Below are 26,826 nucleotides of genomic sequence, written 5' to 3'. Positions count from 1 at the left end.
CTAGGTCAGAGCAGTGGGTGTGCAGTAGTGCTGGTAGATCACTCTGCTCAACATGGGACCAATATTCCTGAGGTATGGGAGAAAGTCATGTGAGAAAGAATTGGGTTTAGTATCCATGTCATCAAACATGAATGAAAACATGTAAAACCCAGCGATAAAGCACCTGTAATGGTGTGTATACAACAAGCACGGTACCGGCAACAGGCCAGTTTTTGCTATGGTATGCCAAAAGGAACCTTTTCTGGTTCTGTTAAAAAAAGAATCAGTAATTTGGTACAAAATCACCCAAAATGTTATTACAGTTCGACCTTGATTATCCGGCCTCCTTTTATCTGGAAATCTCTATTATCTGGACGCGTTCACGCATTGAAGGACTTTTTTTTTTCATCCAAAAATTGAGAAAAAACAGTGACTTTTATGGATCTATTTCACTACTTTCATAAGATGTGCATGGTAGGTTTCTCAATATCTAATGAGGTAAACATGTATGATTTTCAGATAAAGATATACTTTATTTTTGTGAAGAAGGGACTACAATTTTGCGCAGGCTAGCATAGATTACACCACCATTGCGGGGTAAGCTACCTGCCTAGCTGCCAGTGCACTGGGACGGCAGCTTGGACGGCAGCTATACACTAGTACATTGACATTGTGTCTCCCATATCCGGCCAATTCGCTCATCCGGATGAGCGCCGGTCCCGACATGGCCGGATAATCGAGGTCGAACTGTATATCAAAATCAAGAGCAACAAAATCAACAATAGCAGATTAATTTTCAAACAAAATTATTAGCGGGGAAGTAATACTGTAACAGAATCAGACATGGTTCCTTTTGGCGCACCATAGCAATAACCCTGTTCCGTGACCAGTGCCGGATTTGGTGTAAACGTAGCTTCAGATTTATTCTTGTCATGCGCACTAATGCCATGAACTGTTTTCTTAAAGGAAATCATTGGTTCTTGCTTACTCTATGCTAGTCTCAACATTCACTGCCCATGTGAACTAGGTGGGTTTTGTGTAAATTCTATAGGGATTTCAGAATGTCATTTGAAACAGCATGAAACTTGAGCTGTGGTAGCATTACGAAAGGTGTAATTTCACTCCGAAAGAGATATGTGACCCCCTACGACAAAAGGATCCTGAAGTCGGGGAGGACAATTTTCTGAAAATTGCATGACATTATTCCCTTACTCTTATACTTTAATTTCATATACAGCACAACTCCTAAAAGCACTCGGTTGCGGAGATATCGATGATTTTATTAGCGCATGTCAAGTGGTTGAGGAAATCAGAGTTTCGAGAAAAATGCCTTCAGAGTTATCATAATCAAGGGGAGGAGAGACAGTTTTAACCGCTTGACAATAGAAGGTATGCTCCTAGCAACCTCCGCGATGTTCATTCAAGCTTAGCACCAGTGGTCTACCCACAACCAATCAGTAATCAGGATGCTACGCACTGATCAATAAGATCACTCCCTCCTTGCTAGGGGCGGAGACTATATAGCTGCGACGCTAAATCCAAATCTTCGGACACATTTCTATTACGTTGAAAGTTGGAAAATCATGGCCCACAAGATTTCTTGCCTTTTCTTTGATAATTTAGCTGCGAAATTTCGGCAGATGATAGAAAAAATATTAGAGTACAGAACTATGCCAAAAACAGAAATTCGATTGTTTTGACCAATTTTGATGATGTGACTTCAAACTCAATTTTCTCGGCTCACCCATCAGCGACTTTAGGACCCTTCTGTTGTAGCGGTCACATATATTCATCAAGAGTGAACAGGGCATATTACACAGTTTGTACATAGTGACATAAAAGGTTAAAGATTCAACCATGGTGGCTTGAGCCAGGGAACTCACCTCTGTGATGCCCCATACTTGACTTTAGCCAGCATCTTCTCCTGGTCAGAGGGCAGGTGGCATGTCCTGTAGGCCTCCAGGAGGCTGGGGTGGGGGGGGGGGGGGGAGGGGAGAGATTGAGCAGATGGTGTGAGTACATGGAATCAAACTAGAAATAGTATATTGGAGCTTAAAGGAAATGATCATTCCTATTTGTAAAGCATCACGAGGTTTCCCAAAAAATACAATAAAATGGTTCCCTTTAACTCACTGAGGATGGGCTGATTTTGCTACAACACGCATTTCCCACAGACACTTGAACGAGTATACTCAGGACTCTCCCTAAACTGCTTAAATTTGACTATCCTGACCATGTAGTTAGGACAGCAAAATAGCATCTTAGATTTTAAAGGCTAAGAATGGCATGTCACTTTCCAGCTCTTGCCAAGCTCCTGAGCATAACATGGAACACACACTCACGGCTGTAATAACTAAAGCCCGCCGCACACTACACGATTTTGCCCCGATTCACCGGTCTTAAGACCTTAAGACTAGAAGTGTGACGTCACAGTCTTGCCATTTTCTAGTCGTACGACTGGGTCTTAGCGCCAGTCGTAGAGATTTGACATGTTGAATTTCTACCGACTGGTCGTGGGCTTTCAGCCATTCACAATGCACTAAAATGCAAGCGCACGCATGTGCGCACTGCGCGCGCTTTACAGTCGGGTCGTATAGTGTGCGGTGTCCGGTCGTACGACTAGTCTTAAGACACAGCTTGGCTTAAGACTTGAAGACCAGTCTGATCGTGTAGTGTGCGGTGGCCTTAACATTCGCCTAATTCTGAACTTACTCTTGATTGTAATGAAAGCAAGCCCTTCACGTATTATTGCAAGTGTCTTGAGTATCCACACTTTTTTTTTCTCAATACACCAGCGAGATATTGGGGGTGTAGTCGTTACACGGGTGTGGTTAATACACCGATAAGCATGGTGATAATCTCTTCTTCCTTGTCTCTCACTGACCGTGACTGAGAAGATTGGGGAGAGTTAGGTAGATCTGGAGAAGGCAGGGCTCTGGCACTGTTATATGTACTAGTACAGATGTATTTTGCTAAAGCACAGTGCTGTAGGAGGAATGTCCCAAAAGACTATCAACAAAATCTACAATATATATTGTACAGTTTTCAAACCTAATGCTACTATGACTGAAAATTTTGGGCACTCAGGCCTCAAATGAAAAAGTCAAGCTGGATGGAAAAAACATCAACAAACCAAATGATTTTTCAAAAATAACAAAAAGGTGTAACATCAGAAAGCTGAAACCAAGCAAATAAGCTATACCTTGAATTGCGCAGAATACTTTACACACAGTATATTTTGCTGTGCTTTTACTTTCACAGATTTAAGGAGTTGATCAATATTGGCAAAATGAACAACTTGCCCCCAAAATTGCTTCCTAAAAGTGTGTTGTATATCACCCTAAGGTGGGAAATCTTCAACTTTTTCCCTAAAAAAGGAAAAATACTTCTTTCTCATTTCATCAATGTGGTTCACGATCAAGAACTCAGCCACTTGCGAAACTGTCTTCGGAGTCCTAATTTGCAAAATATCATGCTCACAAAATATATGGACCACAAAGTAGATGTAACAGCTAATGCAAGCTTTAAATGTCGACCGAGTTAATCCAGCAGTCATGGATGTTGGTGTAATATGACCAATGCGGATTAAACTGTCTTTCTCAGCAACACTTCTGGTCAGTCTTACGTGCGAGTTGACTTACTCAGCAGGTGTCTGGTACATCTCGGTCAGCGCCAATGCCTTCTCCGCCGTCAGACCACTCAGCTGAAGGAGTTGCTTGGCAAACGTCTCTGTCACCGTCATTTCCTGGGATGGTCAATATGATTGACAAGGATTACATAACCGGGGTAAGTAAGTCTTGACAACATATGGGCCATTGTTGTGGGTCCCCTGGTTGATAATAATTGTGTTTCACATTGGTTCCTATGACCTTGGCATGACATGTTGACCTCACCCCATTAACTGGTAAACACAGCAGGCAATGTATGTCGTACACTTCATTAATTATTTTACTCTCCATTTAATTTCCTTAGGACTGACAACAGACACCAACTTTAGAAATCAGATATTCGATATATTCAATATGTCTCTGACTAAAAGAATCACAACATATGCAGGGTTCCCAGCATTTCAAAAAAACAAAATTCCCTGATTTTTCCCTGATTTTTCCCAGATGAAGTCTCAAAATTCAATGACAATTATTTCAACTCATTTCCAGTTTCATATTTTCTACATTGTTGCAGTGAACTATTTGCAGTATAAAACACTGTAATATAAAACTAATTAGTACTTTTACACAGGCAAGAAATGGCCTCCCTTCTCCTCTCACAGGCATCGATCCTTTCCTCCAAATATACAGAAGTCTGACTGACTACTTTCAATTTTTGGGCCAATCAAAATGCCCTGACTTTTCCCTGATTTGAGCCATTTTTATCAAATTCCCTGACTTTTCCCTGCTTTCCCTGATGGGCTGGGAACCCTGCTATGGAGCTTGAAGTGAGACAGGACTGCAAGTATGAAGTAAAAACTTAACTGCAACATGGAGGACCATTGCACATTTTGGGCAGAAATTTAAGAATTCAATAATAGACTGTAGATCAGAAAAGAAAAAGAAGAAGAAGAAAAAAAAAGCCATATTATGTGATCTGCAATCATAATCAGTGAAGATGATGACATGACTTGCCCTACCCTGTTCTTTATGGAAGAATCGCTGAACTCCTCAAAAGTGATGAAGTGCTGTTCCGGAAGAGACAGGTCATGGCTGTCCTTAAACCAGTCGATGTCATCCTTGCGGTAAGCCTTCAAAGTCTTGCCCTAAAGGAGTTACAAGAACAATTATGATAACACTGCGCATACTGTATTTTCGCGTACAGGTATTTTTCGTGAATGACAAGCTCACAGACATTTTCGCGAGATGTTATTTTCGCGAATTGACACCAATGCTATCATACTTGTAGCGCATTGCGATGGCACTGAGAGTGAACCTGCTGTCTTCCATTTACATCTAGTTAAACTTACAAAAAATATAAAATTGATGATGTGAGTATATCTTTGATCTTCTTGACAGAGTGCTGGAAAGTTTTGTTTCATTTACTTCTGTGCAGTTACACAAATTCTGAAAGAACTTTGTAATAGATAAATCTTAAAATACCAGTATGTTATTCTCTAAAAAGATTACTGCAACTCGCAACTTTCCATTTACTTCTATGCAGTTACACTTATTCTGAATGTAATACGTGTAGATGAATCTCAAAATACTAGCATGTTTCTCTCCAAAAATGTACTGCTACTCAAACTTTTCTGCTTTTGTGTCTGCGTATGCACAGCACAATCTGCATCTTGCTAGGGAGTTCACCAGAATTTTCATAATGACCTGTAATGGGGTGGAGAATTGCTAGCATGAGTAATATCCAAAAGTTATAAACATATATTGTCAATATATGCCATCTTGGGTGCCTGTGGAGCTTAGAAGACTTACTGAGTACAGACTTTGCAGGTATCTCGACATGATGGTCAGATAAGCTGCCGACTCCTTACTGTCATGCGTGTACTTCACAAAGAAGCCATCTATGATCTGCAAATCAAATAACAGCAAACAGACAAAGTGTACAACAAACATAAAAAAGATGAAATACCAGTAGTCAAGGTTGGATGTAGTGTATAGCAATCACTGCTGTTTGTAAATGAAAGAAATAGTGCACATTGTTCAGAAGTTGTTTCTCTTTTTCTTTTTTGACTGAATCTGGACATAAGCATGGTTTGACAAAGAAAACCTATCGAGCATATATATAATTTTTAATTATGCATAATGATTGAGACTCATGAGGTGCCTCTGACTTTTCAAAGGAGCAAACTTTTTTTTTCTGTTTGCGACACTGGTGTTTGATTTTCCATGCTGTTCGAAATTTTAAAATCATATAAGCATTTATAGGAGTCTAAGCTGCTCTCTCTCCTCCATGAGTCCCCTGGATCACTCTTGGTATATTAGTTATCTATTCCAAGACAGTTCCCAGCATCCTGAACTCAGATCACCTCAATTGCCCTCCCTCACAGTCTCCCACTCACACTGATCAATATCTAGTCAATGTTCCTATTTGTTGCTATCTCTTCCAAGACAGTTCAGAATACCACAGATGCCCTCACTTCGGTCTACCACTGGTCAATATCTAGTCAATGTTGCCCCTTCCCCCTTCCCTACCTGCGTGTTGACCACAGACTGGAAGAGGGTAGATGCTGGAAGAGACAGGTGGTCAGCTGAGCCAAACTCCTCCACCAGGTAGACGGGATGACGAAGACCACACTGCTTCAGGCGAAACTGGGAGAGGTCAGTGAGAAATTTGATGATGTAATTCTCCAACTTCACAAAAATTCCATGGCACTATCATTTCCTCTTTCTCTTTTTTTTTTGTGTGTGTTCCTTTGGAGAATAAGTTGAAAAACAACAGCAACCAGCAAATTCAACAACACTTTCCATAGGGTGGTGCTGGGTGCAATTACTGGCAAAAATCTTCTCCTGCCTGTTGGGGGTTTCAGAATCAATTTTGAATGCTTATCCTGCCATGTAACCATGACTTCTTTGAAACAGGAACAGGTGAAATAATAATCAGCATACACACACTCTCTCTCTCTCTCTTCAAGATTACCTTCTGTTCTTTGAAGCGGCCATCTTGAATGCTGCTGCACAGGTCGTCCATCCTCTTCCGCTCCACCACGTGGTCGAGGACAATCTCCTTTCTGTGAGGCATCTGAAGGACACCTGGCATGGCCACGCCCTTCTCCCTGGCCACCCAGAGAAAGTCGCCCACCTGCAGCTTGCGCACGTCCAGATTGACTCCGTTCTTCTGCAACTCCTTGAGGAGGACGTTCTTCCTGCCTTTGTCATTCCTAGGGCGGACCAGAAGAATGGATCAGAAAGGATTAGGATCACGGGGTAAGAGGATTAGGATTAGACAGAAGATGGAGCTAGTGGGTCAAGGCTTTGATGCGGTTAAAATCTTTGATGTGAATGCCTCTTGATGGAAAGATGGTTAGTAGCGTGAAAGTGAGATGAACTGAGTGGATATGCACTGGAGGAAAAATAAATTTGAAAAATCATGCAATTAGCAGTGGGAAAATCACATGATTAAGCAATGAAGTCATTGTGAGATTTGCAGTGTACATGTAGGCCTACCTACCGTATCAGGTTACATAGTTAAGAACAAAAGTTGACATTTCAGCCAAAGATGTGGCATGCAGAGGCCTTCAATTGAATATCTATGAATTTATGCACAGTCCTGGCACTTTAATTTCGAGGAGAATTCTTTTTTCTTCAATTACATGCAAGAATCATTATTGGCCAAAATGGGGAGGGGGGGGGGGGGTCAAAAGAACATAGCCCACCCACAGTAACTGAATGACTGGAGAACTTACTACAATACTTAAAATACATACACTAGTGTTAACTTGAAAATTCACAATGTATGAAAATAGAACACATATTTTTGTATTTACGGTAGTGTACAACTTTTATGCAAAATAAGTGAAACTGAAATGCAACTAAAATTGTATTGTTCAATTCTTAATGATAACTGAAGTAATGACGGGTATCTTCCCCTACAGCAGTAAACTAGCCTGCCTTGTGCATACCTCCCTCCGATGCCCGTTGTCTCACAGTTGTCCACACAGAGAATGATGTCGAACTGGCCTGGCAAGAGGCTGAACAGAGGTTTAGGTCTTTCTCGTTTCTGTTCGATTCCATCCTGTCTACCATTTTTGTAGGCTGTCGTAGACAGTCCGGTACTTTTTCTTTCAGATGTAGAATGAGAGTCTCTGAATTAAGAAAGTATGAAATACTGGGTATGCGACTACTGTGCAACAATTATCTCTATCTTTCTGAGTAATCAAGAAGATATGTATCTATTGAGATAACATTCTTAAATGAATTTGCAGAAATGGGAAATTATCTATATGTATGCAAAAACTGCCAATATTTCATGGAAAAGCCACTAGGGAAGAGCAAAGCACATGGTGAATATGTCTACAAACCTGACACAGGATCTCATCCAGGTCTGAAGGTAAATGTGCTACTATAGTAATAGGGGTCATACAGGCAATGCCTCAATGTTCAAAATGTCTGACACACACTGGATCTTCGGAAACTTGTATGCTTTGAGAATAATCACCAAGTGCTCCATTCTGTCGCATGGTCAGAATCTTTCATAATTTTTGATGAACATCGGATATTTCATCAGCACAGCAAACTGAACAAGAGACCCGCGGGTCTAGCGCTCACCTGAGTATCGCAAGTTCACCTTTCACGCAGTCACTAATCTAAATTATTCACAGCTCTACCAAAATTTGACCAGGCACTCTCAAGTAGAAGATGAAAATGTACAATACGGTCCCATTTTTTTAAAGATTCCTTAATTTGGGGGGATTGGGGCCCCCTGGGGCCCTCTGGGTGGGGCATGGTGCTCATTTTGATAAATTGTGATCCTGATCCCCTAGGGATGCTACTTGCCAAGTTTGACGAAAATCCATCATGAGGTTTTCAGGAAGAAGATGAAAATGTACAATTTAGGCCCCCATTTGGACCTTCCCAACCACCCCCCCCCCCCTCCCCGAGGGGCACCCCTGGATCTCCTATGAACAAACTTGAAACTACAGTCATTAATGTACTCACTCATAGTATTATCTTAGCTCTATAACTTCTGATACTAGAGAAGATTTTAAAAGATTCCTTCATTTTGGGGGTGTGGGCCCCCCGGGGGCCCCCTGGGTGGGGCATGGTGCCCATTTTAACAAATTGAGATCCTAACCCCTTAGGGATGCTACCTGCCAAGTTTGGTGAAAATGGGTCATGGGGTTCTCAAGAAGATAAAAATGTACAATTTAGGCCCCATTAGGATCCCTCCTCACCCCCCCTCCCCTGGGTCCCAAGGGGGGCACCCCTGATTCTGCCATGAACAAACTTGAAACTACAGTCATTAATGTACAAACTCATAGTATTAACTTAGCTCTATCACTTATGGTTCTAGAGAAGAAGATTTTTACAGATTCCTTAATTTTGGGGGGTTTGGGCCCCCTGGGGCCCCCTGGGTGGGGCATGGTGCCCATTTTAACAAATTGGGTTCCTAACCCCCTAGGGATGCTAGCTGCCAAGTTTGGTGAAAATGGGTCATGGGATTCTTAAGAAGAAGATGAAAATGTACAATTTAGGCCCCATTAGAACCCCTCCCCACCCCCCTCCCCTGGGTCCCAAGGGGGGCACCCCTGATTCTGCCATGAACAAACTTGAAACTACAGTCATCAATGTACTAACTCATAGTATTAACTTAGCTCTATCACTTCTGGTTCTAGAGAAGAAGATTTTTACAGATTCCTTAATTTTGGGGGGTTTGGGCCCCCCTGGGGGCCCCCTGGGTGGGGCATGGTGCCCATTTTAACAAATTGAGTTCCTAACCCCCTAGGGATGCTACCTGCCAAGTTTGATGAAAATCGGTCTTGGGGTTTTCAAGAAGAAGATGAAAATGTAAAAAGTTTACGCACGACGCACGACGGACGACGCACGACGGACGACGGACGACGCACGACGCACGACGCACGACGCACGACGCACGACGCACGACGGACGCCGGACGAAGGGCGATCGCAATAGCTCACTTGAGCCTTTGGCTCAGGTGAGCTAACAAGAGGTAGAAAATCTTGCTTCATACCATCCAATATTTCTATACATTGAAACAAACAAACAAAATCCTCCTGCACAAAATTTCCATTCTTGAGCCAGAAGATGCTAGATAGTCTTCGCATTTAGTCATCTCCAAAAGCAAATTAACAGACTAAACAGAGTCAGTCACCTATTTTGGTTACTTCAGGTATGGAAACCATAAGGGATGAATCCCAACAATTCATGTGGCTAATAAACCTACTTACTCTGGTAGGGGGACTTCAACCATGATACTTGAGAATGTTCTTAGATACTAATTTTACTTTGGTAAGTGACAGTGTGGACCTACGGTGACTACACTGTCCAGCAGTAATACAATTTTACAAAGAGCTCATTGGACTCACTGCTGTAAATGCGATGGTGGCTGGACGCGACGGGTCCCAGGCTCTAAAGACGATGTGGTGGCAAACGACGATGAGGAGAGATGAGAGGTGGTAGTGGTTGCTAGGTGTGGCTCCATTCTGTGACTGTTCACACTGGAGTGAGTTTGTCTCAGGGTAGAATTTCCTCCTATATGCAATGCAAGATGAAGGGAACACACAGCTTCAGAACAGATCCCCAATCCTGGAAAGCGCGAGTGTTTATCAATCTTGACTTTACAGTGAACAAATGTCACATATGTATACACTGTCAATGCTATGTTACGGTGGGGGTTCCATGAGCATTAAAGAGAACTGATGAGTATGAAACAGTCACTTTAGTTACTCACTGATGATGCATGCCACAGTGTATCCAAGAGCATTTCTGCTGTGAAGGATTGTGTAACATCACTTTGACAGAAAATCTAATTTTCAAAGAATTTCTTGACCATTATGTCTAAGAGAACATCCACTTCCTGATGAGCTAGTGTACACTGTATTTGCATGCTGTTTTCTGTAGTTGAGAAGATGTGAATGTGAGGGAATTCATTTGTAACATACAAATCTGCCTCTACGTCACATATGGCCACAATGTAAGACATTCATGGAATGGATGCACACAAAGCAGATGGCATACTTGGCCCTGCAGCGGCTGGACATATCTCCATGGCGTCGTCGTTATGGAGATAAGCAAACGAGAGTCCCTGTGTGTCTGGCCAATCGGGGGCAGGTTTGTATCGCAGGGAGGAGTAACGTAGATCGGCCTTGGGACATCTGATCAGAAACCCAACTTCTCCATCGTCTGGAATACAGAGGAGAAAACCACTTTGGATTGTGAATATTTTCCATCTTGGCAAGACCACCAGAGACACTTTTGTTGCAATCATATGTGTATCTTGTAAACAACAGCCACTGTCTTGGGAAGCAAGAGCACAACTTGATTATAAAATTGGCTAAGATCTACCTGTTCACACAATCTTTAATTTAAGTGATGGCTGGTACAACAAACTTCTTTGGACTATTGTTAACAATAACAATGACGATAATATTAATATAGTGCACTCCCGTTTTAGTGAACACGGTTATAACGAAATTCCGGTTACAACGAAGTAAAAATTCAGCCTGCAACATTACCTGCTCTTTGGTTTTTTTTATTGTTACTAGTACTTTGTTCGGTTATAACAAATTTCGACATAACGAAAGAAAACTGCCAGTCCCGAGGACTTTGTTATAATGGGAGTCCACTGTAATAGCATCAATGATCATGATGGTCGTCATCATCTTCATAACAACATCAATTATCACCATCATCATTATCATCCTGATAATAGCATGGTCTTATTTACAGGAGGTAGACTTTTCAGTGTCTGCAATGCTCTCCCAGCGGGCTATGCCATTATCATTACCTCAGCATTGCTATCCCCATTTTTACAACTGGGTCGAGAAGGATATGACTGGTAAAAATGTCTTGTCAAAGAATGTACTGTAAATGCCAATATTTTAGCATAATTAATTTTTCGTGCTGAGTGGCTCAAAAACATATTCGCGTGTTCCTGAATTCGCGCTAAGCAATTGTCAACCCACTCAAAATGTGCAGAGAAAATTGCGAAGATATTTTCGGGGGTTTTAGAATTCTTGCTGACCAGAAGTATCACGAAATACACAAAAATTAATGTACTGTAAAAATTTCGGCATTTACAGTAAGCACTTTGCAGGATTTGAACTCAGAAACTCTGTTTGAAAATCTAGTGGTCCTATCCACTTTAACACTATGCATCCAAATTATGAAATTGGTTGCACAATGGTTGCAAAAAATAATACATGAATAACAACCATTAACAACAACAATAAAAAAGGCTTCATTGAACTTCAGAAAATTTGAATAAACTGTAATGGGCAAATGACGATCTGTGAGTCTTCTAAGTCAAGATAGGGAGCCATACCATCAATGCTGACGGCAGCTTTGTCCTTGGCATCCACTCTCCTTCCTTCTGTATCAATGTACCAGTATTGTGGCACCTCAGGTTCTGATGATCTAGACACAAGCCAAACAGAAAAGAAAGAAAATGACAACCCAAGTTATTACATGACAAAAACAACAACTAAAACTGTATATAAATCATCAAAATGACAATGCAAAATTTAAGACTACTAAAAGTGTACAAAGAAGTCTAATTATTGAATAATTTGTCCAATCAAGGTCAAGTAAGGTGCAAATACCTTTTGTGCCGATTTTATTAAGAGCTTGGTATACAAGATGTTTGGGCATCCACAGTTTCACTTTAGGATTTGTAAAATATTCATCAATTTCCCTGTATTCTCTTCTCAGCTCACATAAGAATAAGCAAATCTGTTGTGAAACTACACAGGTAAGTCCCTATGAAAGAGAAATTACGTTACCACATATTCACAAATCCATGCTAACCTGATATTCCCTTTTTTATTTATTTTTTTGGTTTTCCTTCAAGAGACTACTACTGCATTTTGCTGCTGCTGCTGCTGCTGCAGGTGCTACTACTACTTCTACTACTACTACTACTACTACTACTACTACTACTACTACTACTACTACTACTACTACTACTACTACTAAACTACTACTAAATTGCTGTAGTTGTGTGTGTGGGTGTGTGTTTGAGTAGGGGAGGGGTGGTAGGGAGAGTACTGGTTATTGATAATATTATATGACCTATATAGATACCAATGTGTGATTGCTCAAAATATTGTCACGTGACCATGGTCATGACGTAAATTATGTACAACCATGGAATATAATAGCGACTACATTAAACAAATGGCGTTATGTCTGGAGGGGTGACGTAATAAAAAAACAATTGTAGTGATGCACGCAACATACACATGCAGAGATGCTTTGCACACACGAATGCAATCGTGACCATTTCCCACAGTAGTAGCGTAGCAGTACAGCGCACAAGCGGTATGAGCGTCACATGCACAGCACTACATGTGCTACATACAAGCGAGAATTGCGAAATTGCAACAGATTTGTTTTTGTCAAACTGTTGCAACTGGTATGGCAGCTTTGATGAGCAGCTGCACTTGGCTTGAGAGAGAAAGAAATGGAGACTGTGCTGGAAGTTATAGTTTATAGAGCCTACTACTCCAGTTAATGTTAGACAGTCGTGACAGGGCCGGAAGCCAAAGGATTTCCCATTACATTACCAGCGCCTACATTGAGTACATGTAAGTTTCTTAGATAATAATAGTTCTATGATACTAGCGCAGGACCTGGACCAGGGCCAGGTCCGTAGTCTACAGCTCTTGTACCAGTGACCGCAGACTGAAGAGATTAGGCCCTACATTGTCAGAAAGTTCACATTCTCATACATCACCACAAACAAATGTTATCTCAACAAGCTTGCTTCAGACCAAAAGCGGAAGTTGTAGACCCCCTAACATTAGTCATCTACAAATTTTAAAACTGTCATTACAAAATCTAGCTCCATCGCTACAAAACTAGGCCCTATACAGACGATTGAATAGCGACTGTTCTAGGAATGATGACGTGGTAGCTGTCGTGCTCCTGCACGGCCACAGAAGAACGAATTACTGGACAGTACGCGAAAGCCATCGTAGTTAGATCTATGTATGGCTGGATTGAATACTACTAGCATGCTGTTGTCATGCGCGTTCATGAATTCGACTGTGGGTTTGAAAAAGAAGTCGTGTTGCTTTATACAGCAGTTTATTTCTTGTACTGTAGGTCATATAATATAACAGATATTGACTTTTTTCCTTCGGTAGGAATATAACATTTCATTTCCCTTGGGAAGTTATATTTTTGTCTTGGAATACTATATTTTTCCTCAGCGCTATGTGCTTCGGAAAAATATGCTAATCCTCGACAAAAATGTAACTTCCCGCGAGGATCTCAAATGCTATATTCCACCTCTGATAAGTCAATATCTGTATTATATTAAACGCGTTGCTGAATATAACATAAATCATATGACTATGCGAAGCAGGAATACCAGTCTTAACCAGTCAATTGGCACATGCATTACTTGTGGCGTAATCTATCACACTATAAAAAAAGAAATGGAAATGTTCATTGTATCAATTAATTATGCTAATATATGCATAAAATCAATTATTTTGCTCTAAATCAGAAAGCAAAGCTCCTAGAATCCTAATTTTTGGTGGTAACATTCTTTGTAGCATTCCTAACAATGAACTTGAAAAAAAAATCTGGTATCAAACTTAATTTTGTATGTATTTTATTGTTTTATGAATTTCTTATGTATTTCTTTATTTTTCGACTTTTTGTTTTATCATTTATTTTCGCAAAATTTATGACAGAACCTTCTTAAAGCGTAATTATGCTAAAAGTAATGGATTTCAGCCTATGAAAGTGAAATTAATCATATCTTTATGAATAAGGTGAGAAAACTCCATTTGCACAGACTTTATACACAAAATCACATTTTTGAGCCATTCTTCGTCTCACGGGCATGTATAAAAGATCGTGCAGCGTCGTAACGGTATGCGCGATTTTCGTAAAAATGGTGTCAAAAGATGTGTGAGACTTGAAAGTAAAAAGTCAGCGAATGGCACGGTCAAAACATTTCGTGCGGCGGAATGGTCGCGAAAAATGTCGAGGGGGGTTGATTCAACCCCCCGCGGCCTTTCTAGAGTTAATGGACAGAGCATGAACTGTACAGAAGAGAAAGAGAAGAAGAGAAAGAAAGAGAGAGAGAGAAAAAAAAAACAAACATACTTCATTCGCTTTGGCTGAAATGCTTCAGGTGACATGCTTGCATTAGGATCTGCTGATGGGGGCGGGGCCCTCTCCTGCTGCCCAACCTCTTCCAGTCTCTGAGCCAACCTGCATCCAGCTTCGGTGATAACATACCTACATTCATACAAGATAATGAGGTAAAAAGAGAAACAAATACTGTCAATGAAAAACAAACAGACAAACAAATACAGTAATCCAATCTGGTATATTTCAAGCCATTGGCTAAGCCATCTTCAAGAAGAGTATTTGAAATGATAACGACGCCTAGTGCAGTGGTGTTACTGGTGAGAGATTACCTTGCGGGGTTCCCTTCCTTGTACACAAATCCCTTCTTGGTGAGTGTGCTCATGGATGACCAACCAGTGTAGTGACTCCCTGGGTCTGGCTGAAATCACAAATTCAACAACAAAATATTGTTGGCGCTCAACATTGTTGTGTAACACAGTGAATCACAGTAACGCGTAATTAAATGGGTTCGACTGGACTTTTTGTGGAAAGTCCAGTCAAACAGATTTAATTACCCATTATAAGCCAGTTCAGGGTTAGCTCATGGGCACATGGTTCAAATGACCTTTCTTCTTTCTTAGTTGATAAGGCACTCCACTAGTTTCGAGCGGCAGAAGACATACGCTTGCACAAAGTAACAATTTATGGAATTCATCAGGGTCATGTTCAAACAAAGGATGAACTCGCGTAGACCAGGTGACCAGAATGATCCTTCCATTGGCATTTTGGAAAGCAACCCATTTCATTATTTTGCATTGAATGTATTAACAATCTCTTTCTATTGATATAGGGTGTGTTTATCAACTCCTTTTCTCGGCAGAAACAGGTTATCCAAACAGCTTTCAAGGAATTTTTATGAGTTGATAAACGCAAAGCTGTTTTGAAAGCTCTTTAGGAAAGCCTATACGAAAGGGTGCGTTTATCAACTCTCCTTTCTCGGCAGAAACAGGTTATCCAAACAGCTCTCAAGGAATTTTTATGAGCTGATAAACGCAAAGCTGTTTTTAAGGCCCTTTAGGAAAGCCTTTTCGAAAGCTCCAAATCTGTGGCTATCCAAACAGGTTTTCAGAAACCTGTTTGTAAAAGCCTTTTGGAAGTTGATAAACGCAAAGCTGTTTTGAAACAGCTTTGTAGTATTGTACTTCAGTTACGAACAATGCACGCCTTATATGACCTCTTCTCCTCGGGTCGAATTGCGCAATGCAGCTGTGCAGTGACAGGCCAGTTAAAAAATTGTGTTCGCGAAGAGAGTTGATAAACGCAACTATTTTGAAAGCCGTTTCTAAAGGGCTTTGGAAGGGCTATCGAAAGTCATTTAAACAGGGGAAAGTTGATAAATGCAGCCAAAGTCTCATGCCACCACTCAGAAATATTTGAAGTATGTGCTAAACTGGAGCTGCCTCACAGATAAGAAGACAATTGATTCATGTGGCATTGCACCATGACTCGTCACTCTCAAAGGAAGATATGTCTTTATGATGGTAATTGCTTTTCGCCGTCCCTTCTTAGAAAACAAGCGGCACATTAATAGTACAGGAAGTCAGGGCATTGGAAAGGGCTCTCGAAAGGGCTATGGAAAAGGCTTTCGAAAGGGCTATCGAAAGGGCTATCAAAAGCCGTTTAAACAGGGGAAAGTTGATAAACGCAGCCATAGTCAGATACCGCTTTTGCTGTCAGGTGGATGTGCTGGCAACAAAGAGATTTTCCCCAGTGACTGCTAGAGTGCGGAGTCTTCATACGCCCTGTACTATTGTTTTGTGAGCGCAAGGGGAGCACTGGATGACGAGGCGGTAGACTCACCCCTCGTGCTAACACGTTAGCAAACAAGCAACCGAGGAGCAGCCAAAATCAAGTGCGTACTCGCGTAAAAGTTCAGAAGTTCGCGTAATACACGCTGTAGAAATGTATTCTTGTGGTCGGCTACACGTCACTTCCGGTTGACTGGAGTGAAAACAAACAGCTTGCAAGCGCAGGTGTGCTAGCCTGCATAATGCGCATACTGCTGTGCATGTGCGACGCGTATAATTTATGTGCAACTCTACGCAGACGACATGCACATGGGGACTGTTTTTCATTATTCATTTTGTCATTTGTGCCATTCATGAGATATATGTATCATGTCTTGCCAGCAATATTCTAAAAATCTGTATCGATCCTGTCGATTGGTCCCGGTATTTTGCCAAGTTGAGGTGTAAGGCAGCCGGACTGGACCTGTGCCTGTATGAAATTGCGGTAGGAATCTGGATCAACGACCTGACAAAATGGCCAGATGTGCAGTAGGCCCTACCCCGATATCTACGCTTACCTCATCGAAACTCCAGGTAGGTCTATAGGCCTAACGTTAGTACTGTAGTACTTAGGGTAGGGCCTAATCTAGGGTAGGCCTAGGGCCTAATCCTGCCGCCCGCACAGCTACAGTAGTACAGCACTATGCTCGCGGGGCGCCCCGGCAGAAAACACCTACAGCGTTACCACTCCAGGCTTACGCGACTATAAGACTATGGTTTGTTTTCACTCCAACCGCTATCCATGACCCCGTGACACGCAAAATACCCGGATGTCTGACCATGAGAATACTTAGTACGCAAAGTCCGCCATTACTAAGTGAGTACAATGGCGGCCCCCATGAAATCACTGACACCATTAGAGTCCGCCCTCTAGTGGTGGGGAGGAGAAAAATCTCTTTGGCTGGCAAGCACCACTTATAAGGATCACTTGAATAATCATTACATCACAGATGCTTAACTTAGTGAATTTAAAAACCAACATGCTCTGTTGGTACAGATGACTTTTTCTGCTCATGCTCAAAGTGGAACCTTGAACTGGCTTATTATCATATTACCTGGATCAATCAAAATTTACATCGAAACAATGAATTACAGTTGCGCAAGTGCTGCATGGAAGAATGGGAGCACATCGTTTTGGAAGTGAGAATCAAATGAAGGAAAGTGTTGATACCTGTGTAAAATTCACTTGTTTTTGTCAATCAAATACAGAGAAGAAAGGAAAAGAAAAACAAATTTGTCTGAAAATGGTGAAGGGCTGTTGCATATTGCAGCTCTCTTACCAGGGTGAGAGATTTTTCACATAAAGGTTGGGCTTGCTCCAAGAGTTCTGCCTTTTTGAGGAAGCCTTTGCTGCCTGGTCTCTGCAAACAACAAACAAACAAGAAAGGAGACACACTTGTCAACAAACAAACAAATAAAAACAGGTCAGATGGCCATGGCAATGCCACCCTGCCTCATTGCACCTTTATCACAACTTATTACAGCTGCAATGTTTCTCATTGCATACACATGCTATTACATCAGTTATCAAATAGATTATGTTCTCTCTTTTGTGTGTGTGTGTGTGTGTGTGTGTGTGTGTGTGTGTGTGTGTGTGTGTGTGTGTGTGTGTGAGTGTGAGTGATAGTTTTAAAGTATGCATCATTACAGATTAGAAAGAAACAATAGAACTTACAATTTCAATTTCACCAAAATGCTCTGAAAGAAGAACAAGGCCACCTCTGAATACTAGGCACTGAACATACAATCCAAAGAGTATAGTGACCTATATTACCTTTGGCAATGATAGAAATCATGTTAACTTACTAGGTGGTTTCTGTAGAGGGTCAAGATGAGACCATATGGCCCAGACCTGTAGAGAGGGACATATTCTCTGGTCCGCTTGATAGTGGTCCTGTGAGTGGTCTGTCGAACCAAGTAAAAGTTTATGTCAAGGGCTAAGAAAATGACTAATAGGAAAAGCATGAATTCATTAAGCATCTTTCATTTGTAATGAATTATCATACATACCAGATCAATTTATAATAATAAATTTTAGAATGCAAATCAATGTAAATATTACACACAGTACACACCCAAACATAATTTGAATTAGCACACACAGATACATGAATTTGAGTTTACACACACATTCCTCATGCCTCCTTAATTTTGGACATATTTGATAACTAGATACAGAAATAGGGTTGGTGAGCTCGGGTCTAATAATTCACCTGTGTATCCTCTATGATAACACATTGTATATTCATACACATAAATCAATGCATTCTGCAAGGTGCTATAATTCTTAACATCTACAATATAATCTGTGATGATGAAAAATGAGCAAAGCAACTAATATTCAATTAATTAATAACACAATACAAAATGTGAAAAAGCTGCATTCTAATTTTGAAAAAGGAATTGTATGTGCAAAAAAAAAAAAAGCCAACTCTACTATTAGTCTAGTACAAATGTCTGACACACTTTACCCCAATGCATGCCAAAGTTTGATGACATTTGAACCCCTTTAATGTAAAGGCTGATCCAGAAATGTCATAACCACTGAGTTTTGACCATGTTTGATAGAACAGATACATCACAACCAAGTAAAAACAAATTCATCATATACATGTCTGTAGAGTTCTGCAAAATGAAGGATTTTCAACATGTGCTGCTGACCAGGGGCTTGTGCTGAATTTTTAAAAACTTATTCTTACTCAAATTTGCCATCTTTATGAACAATGTGTATCCTTAACTTTACATTAATACCTAGTGGGGAGATATTGCACTCAATTTAACAGACTACTAGTTCACATCTTTCCACAGAAGTGGGAGCTTCTCAATGACGGTAGACATAGTATATCAATTGTATTAGACCAACAAAAATGAATAACACATTTCGCAAACTTGTTCCTTACTGCTAGGCAGCTACTAACCAAAAGAGTTGCATAAGCCAGTTTGGGGTTCCACTTTGCACAGAAAAGGGTAATTTATAGAAATGAAGCATGCTGGTTTTTAAATTCACTGAGATAAGCATCTGTGACGCCATGAATATTCATGTAATCTTCATAAATGGTGCTTAACTGCCAACACATCCACCTGCAGAAGTGGTATTTATATATCAATTGAAACAGACTGTTCATACAGTCAATGCAAAATGATAAAATAGCTGCTTTCCTAACTGTTGATTGATGGACCATTCTCATCACCAGGTCTACTCAAGTTACCTTTTGTTTGAGCATGACTGATGGATTCCATAAATTGTTACGTTGCAAAAGCCTATGCATCATGTGGCTTTGTAAATGAGTGAAATACCTAACCAACCGAGAAAAAACAAACATCATTTGTACCCATGTGCTCAAAAGTTGTTCTCTGAATTGCCTTATTCTCTTCACTAACCGGACTATGATGTCCACTGTCAGTCTGTTGAGAAGGGCATTGTCTGTCACAGGCATACATGGGGCACTCCTCAGAGACTCTCCTCCCAGAGGCACTACTGACTGTGGAATGTCTGTCGTGGACTTGTGCCGCCTCCAGTGGCAAAGCAGAGATCTCTCCTGCAGATAGAGAGAAATTGTAAAGATAGAAAAGTGAACATGGGCAAAATTTCTGGTCAAACGTGTCGTAATCTCTGTGGAGGCAGTAGCTGCACAATAAAACAAAAGGTTAAACAACAAACAAGTATCTTAAAGCATACTTAGATTCTGCACATAAATCATACATTATGACTTGCTGAGGCTGAACACAATCAGAGAATAAACAAAAAGCAACATTTAATCAGAGAAGTGTGAGAGAGATTCTCCCTCGCCTCCCTGATTTGATATAGTTTCATCTGTAATGTAATATTTAGACAAATTTCCTAACATTCTCATATCACATTTTACTAGTCCATGCATCAAAGACACAATCACAGCACGCTACAGGAAGAAGTACGGTATTTTGAGTAGCATAATCACTTGGCAAAGAGGAAGTGAAACTGCAATTAGCTCCAGTACTGAAGAGGTTCTTCAGTACTACCACTGTATAATTTTACATCAACCTCAAACTCCTTGAATTCATGCCGCTTTCCCCCCTATATCAATGCCATATAATAAAATAATATCAAATGGACCTCCTTCTAATTCAAACTTTGATCTTTGACTCTGTACTTTCCCAAGTTTCCCTCACTTGATGTTCAATTAGTGAATCTATAGAACTTTCACCATGTACTTGATCTGACAAAAACAAAACAAAACAAAACAAAACACATATCGTATGACATATATAAATGCAGCAAGTAAAAGTGAACCCATTTTTTCAACATGCACTTCCAAGACCTCACACCTCTTATTTTTGCTCTGAAATCTGAATATCTAAAAGCTGAATAATGCTCATATTGCACTCCCCCCTCCCCCTCTCTCGGTTACAGTTTTTGTTTCCATTTTCAGGTTTCATTATTAACCTTGTGGTTAAGTACATTAATGAGAAAATTCAGAGAGACAGTTTATAGATAACTTTGAACATGATTCCTTGGGTGTGCTTTGAGTCTTTGGACTCAGTACTACACTACAGCATATACCCTTCAAGCTTCACATTGTATGATTACCTTGGTTTGCTGCATGTTCTTGTAATTTTTTATCCAGCATAGCACATATTTTGTCTCCAAAGCTGTCCAGTATCTTCGCAGCTTTGCCAGAAGGCAGCGGCAGTGGATATTTTTTCAGTGCACTCAGGGCCTTGAGAGTAAAGACAATGTGATGGAAACAGTACATTGTAGAATGCAAACTGTAAGGGTCAGGACATTACAGATACTGTGATTAGTAGCCAGACAAAATCATTATCTTTTATGTTTTCTTAGAATAAACTGGTGATTATTATTCTCTTTCATCTGTACACGTAATACATCATATTTCAAATAACATCATACTTTTTTCAAATACAATACAATATAATATACATCAAGAAAAGAGGTGTCTAAAGAGACACCATTTTTTCTGAAACACTTGCAACTTATGATTATTTCTTGCAATAAATTTCTCTTTATCATAATATTCCCTTATACTATATTTACATAAATCAAAACGAGGTGTTATTTTTCTTATTTTACAAACATAAATTTCATATCTCACAAGCATGGTAATACAATTCAATGCCACATTGTTAATAATAATAATAATAACAAGGTCTTATTTACCCAGGGTAGCCTCTTCAGTGTTGACACTGCTCTACCAGAGGGCCCTGCTATTATTATTACCCTAGCGTTGCCAGGTACCCATTCATACATCTGGGTCGAGAGGGACATAGTGGGTAAAACATCTTGTCCAAGGACGTAAGCACTGGGTGGGAATCGAACTTGAGTCCTCCGATCGGGAGTCCGGAGTCTTATCCACTATGCCACAGCTAACACCACAGTTAATACCCCCAAAACCAAATAATTTATTTTCCGTCGTAAATGTTATTTCTAACCCCGTGTTGACATTAATCCATTCTCTTACTTCAACCCACAATCTATCAACATGTTGACACTCACTCAAATGTTGACAAACATGTTTACAAACATGTTGACAAACCCATATCATGATTCAAATCTATATAACCTGGAATATTTTGTGTGAAAACACATGGTACATGTAGGCTAATGGGAGTTTAAAAGCTCTTGATTTACGGATCCATGCATTTCAACTCCTTTTATTACAAGCTGCCAATTTCCAATACATTTTACAAATGGGCATCACGTTTAAAATGGACAACTTTCATTGTCAACAAATAAACATTGCTATTTCTCAATTCATTAGCACACGAGACCAAGTGGCTAAACAGACGCAGAAGTACATGTACAGTAAATTGTCTCCTGTTCAACAATAAGGCAAATGAGACATTTAAAACGAAGGTACACACACCCATCATCAAACACACCCCCAAACACAATCAAGTCTTGAATTAACCACACTGGTTACTCGTTCACTGGTTACAGCGCCCCGCGCCAGGGTTAGTCTTAATTTTACCTCATTTGTATTATGGAATAACTGTTTGGGGCAATGCTCACGAATGTAATATATTCAAAGACTTTTAGTGCTTCAAAAACGTGCAATACGAATCATTTCCCATGCTGCTTTTCTTGCCCATACCCCACCACTTTTTTTATCCCTGAAGATATTACAGTTGAATGATATGTACAAATATCAAGTTGAAATTTTTATGTATTTGTGTACAAATCATTTATTACCAAAGACTCTTTTAGATTTGTTCACTTTTAATAAACAAATTCATAATTATAGCACGCGATCCGCGAATGATTTTTACCTACCTCTATCTCGTACTTCTTTTTATCAACGATCTATCATTTACAGTGGTCCTACCCTGTGGAATTCTCTCCCCTGTGCAATTTGTAATGCTAACTCTTTGAATACGTTTACATCTGGTTACAAAAAAGTTCTCCTCTATAATCACAGCCAAACTCATTGAGGTCAAGAGTATAATATTTTATCCCTTTAATGTTTCGAGACATCCTGTATTTTGTTATTTGTCATTGTGTGTTTTGTTTTGTCCTTGTCTTGTCCTGTTCTTACGTTTTACTTCCATTTGAACACATTATAGATAATTGAAATTGAATGAGAATAATTTTAGGTCAGCTACGTACCATGTAGCATAACTGTTAACCTATGTATGTATAATTGTCAATCATTTTTTGCATTTTTTTTTCCTTTTCACTGTCTTACTGATATGTTTGTAATTGTATCTGAATATTGATGTATATGTTTTTAATATGTTCCTTGCCTTGGTGAAATAAAGAAACCTGAACTTGAACTTGAAGTGGTACCCAGTAACCTCGGCACAGTACGTGTTGGGGTCGCTGGTGCGGTATAGTGTTGTGTAGCGGTGTTTCGCTACTTGGGATCGTTAATATTTATGAGAGGTACACATCACAGTAAAAATGAGTGGCGACACAGTTCATTTGAGTTTCCATGTGCACTTTATTTGAGAGGCGTTTTGGAGGCGATCCTCTCTCTTCGAGCGTCAGAATCTAAGTCTTGTTCTCTGCATCTTATACAACTTGTCAATCTCTTCATACATTCAATCATGAGTATTACACTGTTGGTTACTGGTTACACTGTTGTGACACACTATGAATGGGTGAATGGGGGTGGAGTCTTCATGTTAAAGAGGGGTTTTAATTGGGCAAAACTTTGGTTGTTATAGGAACAAAGGCGGGACTAGTTTTATTAAGGAGGTAGTATTCTTGGATTTGGAATGAACAACAATTCTATTTAAAGTAATCAATGGGGGAACGGCAGGATGTTTAGGTTTGGCTTAGCCTGGTCGTAAATTAGATGGGGCTAGAAGTACTCAAGGGATGATGAAGGTCGATGACTCACTGGATGAGGTGGAGAGTATTGGTAGGGGTCATTGACTGGTGGAGGTGAACTGGTGGTGTATATCCAGTCATCAATAGAATGGGAGGGGGTAGTGATAACTTTGTGTATCATTACACAACAATAGTCTTGAAGCAGCTGCAACAAACAGCTATAGACACTCAGCTCAAGATCAGGAAGGGTTCGTGCACTGGAATACAACAAAATGTACATGTTCCTAGCCCCTGGTCTGGAGCGGATGTAACCCCGTCGTGGGGCACTGTACGGTACGTATTTGTCTGTATGGGGTCGCTGCTGCGGTTAGAGCGGATGCAACTTATGTAGAAATCAAATTATGTGAAGGGCCAACTGTGTCAGTGTGTGTTGTTGTTGCAGCCGTGCCCTTAACCCCGTCGCGGGGCGCTGTAACACCCTTTACGGTACGTATTTGTCCGTATGGGGTCGCTGCTGCGGTTACCGTGCCCTTTGCTTTAACTGTTAGAAGTATAAATTTGGTCAATAGTTGTCACACTAGTTCAGTTACTTTACTGCTAGTGCTACTTAGAAACTTAGTTTTCTGTAGGCGGTTATCCCCTGCATTTTATGGGATAGTAATTTAGTACACTAAATTCATGTCATCATTATCATACTCAAAACATAGATCGACAACATGTCAAGACTGTCTTCATTAACAATACCCATCTTTGAAACTTGATGCTACTTTCTAACAAATTTACAAATCTACTGTTTCCTCTTATAAAATTATATTCTCTACAGTACTGCAAGAATCTTCAGTCTATTGAAGAAGGCAGACTTAATCAGAAGAAGAAGAAGTACGAAAATACGACTGATGCTAGAAAACACCACACAAAATTTCGAGTATATGGGACTGTGTACTGTAATTTACCTTTCCATACGCATACTGTGTTTTCATCCCCCTTTCCGCGGCCTCATCACGCCATTCCGTAAGCCACTTGATGAAGAGAGGGTTTGGGCATGAATCCACCTTCTTCTTGCGTTTTAATTTGGCAGATGTTCCACTCATTTTGAATTTGTTTCATGTCATGTTTCAGTAGAAAGATCGCCGACTGTGACTGTTTCGGATTTACCGCCACGGCCGCTCCTGATCATTCGCTTGTTGTACACACACATTTATAAGCGAGTGTACAATACAAGCGACTGACTAGCTAGCTAGCGAGTTCTTTCGGAGGTAACCACTGGAGGTAACCCCGGGGCACGGGCGCGCTCCGTCGCGTTCAGGGCAGCTGGTACTGTGGTCGCAGTTATAGTTCGGAGGTACCAGGGAGGTGAGTCACCTCCCTGGAGGTACTGAGTAGCTCATTCACAATCACATGGGTAAAGGGTACAAATGACCTTTCTTTTTTTCCTCAGATGGTTGAATAGGCACATCACTCGTTTTCCAAGCGACAAAATCCATCTACATCACCTTTTTCAATGTAACAATTTATGGAATTTATCAGTCATGTTCAAACAAAGGATCTTAGATGAACTTGATGTGTAGACCAAGCTAGGACCAGAATATGGTCCATCAAACTTGGGAAAGCATCCATTTCATTATTTTGCACTTAATGTATCAACATATATATATATATTTTTTTTCAATGGTATTGTCACATATCACTTTTTCGTGGTCAGGTGGATGAGCTGGCAAACGCCATTCTCAGAGACTCCAACCCCAAGTACCTCCTGATCTGGAGATTCTCCCGCCCAAAACCCCTAGCAAACGGGAGACTCCAAGTTGATGTGTGCGAAACGCGAAGTTCCTAGGGTTCTAGATGTTCTCTGGTGCTATCTAAGGCTTATTTTTTCAACATACGATAGCAATAAGTAAGAAATCCTTTTCCACCGGGAGACACAGAGCCAGGGCGGGAGAAATCAAATCTCAAACGGGAGAACGGGAGATTTTGCAAAAATGGGCTTTCGGCGGGAGATCTCCCGTCGAAAACGGGAGAGTTGGAGTCTCTGCATTCTTGAGGATTACTTGAATAATGCTTATCTCAGTGAACTTAAAAACTAACATGCCCTGTTGGTACAAATGACCTTTATCTCCTCATGCACTAAGTTGAACCCTGAACTGGCTTTTTCTGCTATCTCTGTCGTGAGCTGGTGTGTCAGAGGTGGAAACAGTCCATGTTAAGAAATTATTATATTCACAGTTCTCTTTGTTACTTTTTTTTCTTTTTCTTAACAAATACATGTACTGGTCAGACACATTAAACATGATCAGAAAATGTAATGTGAATTTTGTTTTGGAGGTGTTTTTTCTACCCTTACGAGTTGTAAGTTGTTAGGAAATATTGTGGACAGACCATGTCATCTTTCTGGTTTCTGACCAAGTAGTGATGAGCATGTGTCAGTATACTGTATACAGTTGAAGATCACTTAATGAAATAAATCCTGCATGAATATCAGAATTGCGCAGATGCCCAATACATATATCTGTTGAAAAACAACCAAACAAACATATTTGGTCGATTATCTAGCAAGTACAAGAAATACCTTGACACTACTGGGTCATTGCTGTGATGTTATATAAGTTATAAATAATTTGATGTCAAAGGTAGTACACTGTATTTCTTTGCAATTTCAAAAGGAACTTTGTTGAAGACTTGTGCAAGTCGATAAAATATTGCAAGATGATGAAATCTCCTGATGTCGTTTGTTAGAGACTAACTCTAGAAAACATACTGGTACTGTACATCTTTACAATTATGTCTCTGTGTGATTTTGGAGAATTTTTTTTGCTGTTGATCGATGCTTTCATTTTACTCTTTTACCACGGTCAACTTTGAACATAACATGGGGTGCAAGAGTGTATCTTGCACAGTGGAAAAAAAAAAATCTTCACCAAATTATGAACTAAAATGGATAATGTATGCTCATATTATATACATGTACATGTAGAAGAGTTTTTTAATGGTCTAATTTCTGAAGTATTTCCCAAGGACACAGATGCAT

At 40.2% G+C, this 26,826-nt stretch overlaps 1 protein-coding gene across 1 annotated transcript; it reads right to left on the bottom strand.

The window, feature by feature from the left end:
• Nucleotides 1-24,924, bottom strand: LOC139741886 (crossover junction endonuclease MUS81-like). The gene is made up of 18 exons (XM_071652461.1): nt 24,755-24,924; nt 21,102-21,231; nt 19,916-20,073; nt 18,341-18,439; nt 17,815-17,895; nt 15,038-15,126; nt 14,721-14,855; nt 11,926-12,017; nt 10,620-10,784; nt 9,968-10,133; nt 7,544-7,702; nt 6,562-6,802; nt 6,117-6,233; nt 5,397-5,492; nt 4,607-4,732; nt 3,621-3,724; nt 1,863-1,946; nt 1-67 (listed from the first exon to the last, which is right to left on the bottom strand). The coding sequence occupies exons 1-18, from the start codon at nt 24,890-24,892 to the stop codon at nt 1-3; spliced, it is 2,247 nt and encodes a 748-aa protein (XP_071508562.1). The 5' UTR covers nt 24,893-24,924.
• Nucleotides 24,925-26,826: the final 1,902 nt, after the last annotated feature.

Source organism: Diadema antillarum, unplaced genomic scaffold (assembly GCF_040938485.1).
Source record: "Diadema antillarum isolate AM-2024a unplaced genomic scaffold, OU_Dant_1.0 seq00000961_RagTag, whole genome shotgun sequence".
Lineage (NCBI taxonomy): Eukaryota > Metazoa > Echinodermata > Echinoidea > Diadematoida > Diadematidae > Diadema > Diadema antillarum.
This window is presented reverse-complemented; position numbering and strand designations above follow the sequence as displayed.